Below are 7,235 nucleotides of genomic sequence, written 5' to 3'. Positions count from 1 at the left end.
TTTACCTTTTATATGTGCATAGCTTTTTGTTTAAGATGCCTAAATAGAATGTGGGAGCCTGTCTGCAGAAGTGCCAGGTACTGAGTAGCTTCAGCTTAGAACAAGATTAACTCTGTGATAGCAATAAAGCAATAGAAAGCTGCCCTTGCAGTAGGTTGCTACAAGAGTCACGTTCTTAACCACGTGAAGGCTTAAGCTTGGAGTTCCATCAAAACTAGTTGAGAATGTTATGCTGAGTAACATGAGTTACGCTTTTTGCTAGGGGATGCGTATTAGGATGTATTACAGTCTACCCCGTTATGGAAATTAAGGCAGCTACCGAATTTGAAAGGAGAACTTCTTACATATTTGAAATTCCAAATAGCTATAGAAAGGAAATTTTTCTACAGTGTAAAAAGAGGCACTGTCTTGTGGTTAGAAAAGAAGTTTTTTTGTCGGTAGTGGTTTTGTTTTTCCCCTTGAAAACATTATTATGTGCTTGTAGAATGATGTCTCTTGTCTTCACCAGCAGACCCGATGTCCATCACTGACTGTTGCAGGGGATCACAAAAGATATCTTTGGTCCAAAGAAAATATCCCTGAAAGATATTATCAGATATTTAAATAATTAGTTTATTAGTTTATCAGAACTTTAACTTGACATGCATTTCCAGTTGTGGATTTTTTTAGTTTGTGGTGGGATATATGTGGATTACTGTGTGGGATGCCCTTCCAGCAATGCAAATACAACTGCAGGTCTGGATGAAGAATACTCCATTTCTACCTCTGCTGGCCTGGTTTGGAAGTGATGGTAAAACTTTCGTTGACTGACCAGAGTGCCAGGACTCCACCCTGGTATTTTATCTTTTGAGAAAGTAAACTTACCAAATATATAATATAAAAATAAAGACCTTTGGCATGTGCATGCATACTGTTTAGTGCAATTCGTCCCGAGAGCAGACCTGCAAAGTAGTTCTTCTGTGCCTCAAAACAGTTGAAAGAAGACCTGCTTATGTATTTGTATCAAAGTAAGGGGCTTTATTTGGCTGCTCAAAGGTCAGGGTTTGAAGCTGGAAACCCAAAGTGTGCTTCAGGGTGAGGACACCATATCTGGTTTCAGGGAGAGTGAAATATAAAAAACTCATTTAAACCCTGCCCTCAGTTTGAATGTGAGGTTTCTAGCTTTAGAAGTCATTCTCACTTAGCTCAAATCTAGTCCTCTATGGGAGTGCTGAAAAGTTGCCTTTTATTGGATTTTAGGGGACTTGAGAAACTTGGGTGGTAAGAGGAACACACATAAAAAGTAATTTTTGTTTGTCTATGTAATGCCATCACATTTTAGTGTCCCTGAAGGATTAGTAAGTTTTGAAGTGTTGATATTTTTAATCTGTATTTCCCAAAGTAAAGATGTTGCTAGAAAGCTGAACGAAATAATAACTCTTAATACATTTCATTACTCTAAATCAGTATGGGCTGGTGGTGTTTATTAACTCAATATTTATTTTGTTGGGATGTACATTCTTTCTGTGAAACAACAACAAAAAACCCCTTGTTCAGTGAGAACTTCGGCATTCAGCTTTGTCAGCAGTGCCAGTGAGCCAGAGAAGTGTTGACGTTCTTGGGCTAAATCTTTTCTCTCCCTTGCAGGCATTTGTGCACCTCTGTTTCTCCTGTTTGCTTTCCTACTTTAAACAGCTGAATTTACAGAATCATTTAATCAGCTGACGTATCTGCATTCACCTTGGAATAGCAATATGGTTCTTTACCGTGGAACAGAAATCAAATGGTTTTGTTTATGGTCCTGAAAACATCTTCATTGCAAAGTGCTGTGAATAAGAATTTGATGTAGTTCTCACAGTTAGTTTAGATCAAAGAAGAGTCAAAAGTTGAGTGATTTACATGCTAAAGTCCCCTGTAATAGGACAATGCAGATTTACAAAATATGCGAAGCATGTCCTAGGTGAGTCTGTGAAAAACAAAAACTGAAAACTGGCAGCATATCATGTAATTGGCTATATCTTGATATAATTTCAAGCCATCTGTTATTCCTCCAGTGGAAACTGTGAAATGATGGAAATATAATGGGTGGTCACGTAGAACTGTGCAAGCATGTATGAAATGAGCATGGTCTTACTTTGGGCAGCAGAGCAATTCATTCAAGTTGCAGTAACAGATCACCTCGCAGCCCTTCCCTTCCCAAAAGTGATCTTGCAGACCATCCACGATTTGTCGAAGGTTTGCCATGCCCTCGGGGATGTTGTGACAGTTGTGGTCTTTGAGGACCCTCTTGTAACAAGAGGGACGCCGGGAAGGCACCGCAGGGGTACCCAGGAGGGTGCTCAGCAGAAGCAGCGCCGAGACCATCTTCATTCTTTCGAAGCTTCCTGCAGCAGAGTGCTAAAGAGAAATGAGGTATGTGACACAAGTATAGATGCTGAACAGGTGTCTTTCCTCAATTTGCTTTCTGGCTTGCATTTTTCTTTCCTGTGAACTTTTGGAGGTTTGAGCCTGAGAGTTGGAGTGTTTTCTCCTAGGAGGTAAATAATATTGCAGCAGAACTGATATTCATTGCTTTGTGTACAACCTTGGGAATCCTTTCATTGGGAATTGAGGCTTCCGTTGCTGGCAATTTTGTTGTTTCTTTGGCCTCTCACCTTGAGAAAATTGCTTTGAGCTGGCTGTATTCTCTCAGTGGTGTAAGTGAATGTATCGATTGCTACCAAACCAGGGGAAAATGTCCGGGTGTGTTTCCTTACCTTCCTGGCCATTTTGCCTGTCAAAGCAAGTCACTCACATAAAATTAATAGTATCTTTCCCCTCAAAGTTGTGGAAAAACTGTCTGCTGATTGAATCCTCTGTCATAGACTCCTCGAGAAACTGAAGTGTTAAACAGCATAGGAGGCTGAAACTCTCTGCAGTGCTGCCAAGTGCCACTGTCCTGGACTGCAGGCTCTGGTATGATACAGCATTACTGAGAATTTTCTCTTTTTTTAAAATCTTTTTTTTGGTACGGCAAACTGCTTAGTTGAGTCTTGCTACAGGACATCATTATGGTTTAATTGGCTTTTTAAACAACAGGATAAACTATCCCTTGCAAAACTCCTGTTGGTGACTAGGCTTTCCGTTGTCTGCATGAGCTTGTTTAACACTAGCTGTGCTATTCTGTGCTGCTTTTTACAGAGACTGACCATGCCACAAAGCTTTGGATAAGACCCTTGAACTTGCATTCACTTTTAAATTAGCATTTTGACCAATGCTTCAACCTAGACTTTATTAGGCGAGAGAGTGGGTTTTTTACCTTTCCTCATGCTTGAATGAAAGGAGTCTGATATCTTACTGAATTTAAATAGGATTTCTCCTCTGAAAATGAACCTAAAGCAATGGCCAGCTCTGCCCAGTGAGCTCTCCCTGAGTGTTCCTCCCTGTACCTGTGTTAGCCTCAGGGAAGACTTTGCTGCCCTTCATCCTGTTGGCACTTCAGAGTCGATCCCAGACATTATGATGTTACGGGCTAGCCCTAGTCTTTTTTGTGGGGCTGCAGAATACAGTGCTCTAGAATAAACCAAAAATAACTAGGCATAAGGCACTGTCTGATCAAAGACTATCAAAGGCCACATTAAGATGCAAGAGCTATTAGCTAGATAAGAAAAAAAAAAAGGCATGCTAGCTATAGAAGTCAATTAATAGCGTCCCACTTGGGTTACTTTGTAAAACTCTTGAGATCACCATTGAAAAACAAATAATAAGCTATTAAATGTATAAATTTACTGTATTTTCTAGTAATTTTTCCTGGGTAGGTATATCACCACCATAGCTATCTTGCTGATCTTCCATTTCTTCAGCCAGTGAATGACATGCTAGAGACTATAAGAAAATTGGGGAATTGGGATTTGTATTAGGGATAAAATACTACACCTCGATGCTCTTAGATTATATTTTTCCATAAGATTTTGTGCAAACTTGTTTTTGAACACCAGTAGCCAAATAAAATATTGAAAAGTGGCCAATATATTAAAGAACATGACTGAAGTGAAAATAAGCTCCTGTGTATTTTTTAACTTTTGTTGTAGAAGCAAAATTCATTGAATGATTCTTTTTAATTTCCGTGAACTTGTATGTGAACTTTTGAGTAGGAGACTCCTATAAACTGCTAATAATGGAGCCTTGGGGATCTATTTTTTAATTACCTTAGAGTGCAGTATTGAATAACATACTGTCTTTATTAGTTTTAGACCTCAAAACTACTTCTCAAATAAAGTAAACATTGTTCTAACTTTGCCTGATGTTGTTTTTTTAGACTTGAGTAAAGACTCTGTATTATTATAATAATGGTTTTATTTTGTAGGAGTATAAACACTGCAGTTATGAGGTTTCTGCTCAGAGAAGTCTAATACTTAAAGAGAACAAGTTTATTTATACTATACCTTGATAAATGCCGATGTCAAGAAATACAATTTAACATTCTTCTGTTCAAATAATTGAGCTTAATTATTTAAGTATTTAATGGAAGAAAATTTCCATGAAAGAGAAATTTAGGAAGCAGGGGTTTATGCCCGTTTTTCCTGTGATTGGATTATTCTGTGAATTCTTCCCCTGAGGATGAGGCATTCATGATATCTTGCTCTTGTGTATGGGTTTTTTTTATTCCTAATAATTTGGGTGATTTTTCCTTACCTGAAGTTCAGCTGGAATGCTCATTTGAATCTGCTGCCAGCTGCCTGTCTGCTCAAAATTTGTAGGAACTCATTCTGTCCTGAAAATGGGCAGATTTTCTGTAGACTGTCAAATTGCTGGGTTCAAAAATCGTGACCTACAATTTAAGGTAACTTGCTACTTGTTTTGGAACATAGCAGGATATTGCTGTAGTGCATCATCGAGAGGGTTTATATGGGTGACTGCCAAAATTGGTATTAGTGAAGTCAATATGCTGGTGAGCTACGGATAGACAGCTTCACTAACAGTCAGTTATGCATCTTACCAATGCTTGGCATTGTTACTATTCAGAAGAAAAATATTTATTTTATTTAGCTTACATATTTTCAATGTTTTTTTTCAGATCATAACCAAAAGGAAACTTTTAGCCAAAAGACCTTTCTTCAAAAGGTTCTTTCCTGTGAGAGAAAGGTCCATATTTGCAGATGAAAGATTGCTAAGGACCTGAAGTGTTTCATCAGCTCCCTGTGTGGGATTGATGCTGATAAACTCGACAGGCCTTTCAGATGCAGCATCTTTTTCTGACAAACTGCTATAACTTCTTTTCCTGGTTACAGTTGCACAGATAATGGAATGTCACTGATTGCCTAGGTAAAGAACCGAGCTAGTATGTGCATATTTATTTCAAAATGTATGTCAGAGATCTCATCTGCTTTTGCATACCACAGAAACTGTCTCTTCTCATAAAACAAATCAGGGAAATATGATGAACAAATCCAATTACTAAGGTGACTCAAAGACTCATTGCTATCAAGCACCCTCTTACATTTCTTTATTTTATAAAACCTTCTGAAAAGGTAGCAATGCATATCATGCTAAGCCTGACCAGGTTGTTATATCAAGATCATATAATTTCAAATTCTAGCATGAGTAAAGCTATCTAAAAATATTTAAAACAAGCTCCTAGCATTTGCATAAGTTCTTTTCAATGGATTACTTTGGTTACTTTGACATGGTATAAGTAAAGTTTGAGACCAAGTGCAGCTGGAAATACAAGTGCTTTGAAATAATTTGGAGTTCTGTGTAAAGGAAAACAGCTGGTTTGGGAATATGGACAGTGAGTCAGGAATCAGTGCTAACCCTGCTTGTTCAGCTGAGAATGTTTGAATTACCCTGCCAGGCAATTCAGCACCACATACCCTTTGGATCCGCTAGATGCGGAGGTAGGCAGAAAAGACCAAAGAGAAAAAACAAACTTTCAGCCTCCTTGCCCAAGAACAACAGGGTAACATTTCATGAGAAATGATGCCCTTTAAAGCTCACATGGTATTAGTAGGAGCTCAGGTGTTAGAAACAGGTGATAGAAATAGGGAAAACTGAGAAATGGCACAAAATTTCAGCACCTCTGGAGATCCTGCATGTTTGGGAAATGATAAATATTTACAGTTTAGTCTATCAACCATTAAATATACCTTTCAGAGTTAAGCAGGCTGCATCTCCAGTTGCCTAATGTTGAAAACAAGGAATACAGTAATAGGTCACTTTTGGTGTGTGATCTTTTCCAATCTGTCCAGTGGCATGTGCTAGGTTAACAAGTTGCACTTAAAGTGAAACAAATTTAATATATGTTTGCTTCTTAATGTGCATGGAGTTCAAGAGCTAAAAATATCTATTTAAAATAAAATATCTTTTATTGTTTTTCAAGTTTTCATTTCAGAAACACCTGTAAAATACTGAGCTAAGCATTTAATATTTAGTGCATAATACTTAGGATTATTAGTGCATTCCTAAAACCATTACACAAGAACTGCATAACTGATAATATGATGAAGAAGTTTTTTCCATTAAAAAAAATTAATCTTTCAAACCTATTTGCTTGAACAGTTGGTGCATTGTAAGGACAGCAGCTATTCCACTGAGGATGAATTCAGTGAATTACTGCTTTGTAATTACCATCAATACCATGATTCTTTCCAGAAATTGAGTTCTCATTAAAACCCATTTATTTTTCTTAAAGACAGCAATTCATTGTGAACACACCTCTCTCCATATTCACCAATTTTGCAATCGTATTGACCACTGGAAGGCAATACAGTATGTTTAATGACTTTGGATGTTAATGTGTAGCATCCAGCTTTGAAAAAGAACAAGATAGTAAAAGAATTATCTTTAGCTGGATCATATCCGTGCATATGTCTTGAATAGCATCCTTTACCTACAATATATCTGCTTCTCCCAAATCTTCTTCTGCATGTTCCCATATATATTTCTAATTCTGTACTCCATAACTAGCATTAGCAGAACAAGTGCACAAGGATAATTTCAGGAGTAAGACATACCTTTCTTTTCTGCTTCACTCCCTTCTGCTTTCTTGGCAGCTGTATCTTTTTAGATGTACCCAGAGAGAGCGAGAGCTAGCAGGGATGAGAAGAGGGAGGGCTGACGGGAGTTGCTGTACAAACAGTCCTTTGTTTGTCTTGACTTCTGCCTGTGACTGATGTGCTCTCCTCTCCAGCAAGGGGCAAGAGGATGGGCTTCAAGAACTACCTCTTTCAGTCACTGCCAACCTAGACTGGGGGGGGTGGGGGTGGGGGAAATGAATT

The 7,235-nt window shown here is 38.1% G+C and overlaps 1 protein-coding gene across 2 annotated transcripts; it reads right to left on the bottom strand.

Annotated features, from left to right (window-relative positions):
* Positions 1–7,149, bottom strand: SCRG1 (stimulator of chondrogenesis 1). Of its 2 annotated transcripts, none has more exons than XM_074866460.1 (3): positions 6,972–7,149; positions 2,114–2,376; positions 1–578 (listed from the first exon to the last, which is right to left on the bottom strand). In XM_074866460.1, the coding sequence occupies exons 2-3, from the start codon at positions 2,347–2,349 to the stop codon at positions 524–526; spliced, it is 291 nt and encodes a 96-aa protein (XP_074722561.1). In that variant the 5' UTR covers positions 2,350–2,376; positions 6,972–7,149; the 3' UTR covers positions 1–523. The 2 variants fall into 2 exon arrangements, with proteins under 2 accessions (XP_074722561.1, XP_074722562.1); XM_074866461.1 differs by lacking the exon at positions 6,972–7,149 and adding an exon at positions 2,634–2,886.
* Between the last annotated feature and the right edge of the window lie 86 nt (positions 7,150–7,235).

Source organism: Strix uralensis, chromosome 4, assembly GCF_047716275.1.
Source record: "Strix uralensis isolate ZFMK-TIS-50842 chromosome 4, bStrUra1, whole genome shotgun sequence".
Taxonomy (NCBI): Eukaryota; Metazoa; Chordata; class Aves; order Strigiformes; family Strigidae; genus Strix; species Strix uralensis.
Note: the sequence above shows the minus strand (reverse complement) of the source record. Positions and strands in the feature narration are given on the sequence as shown.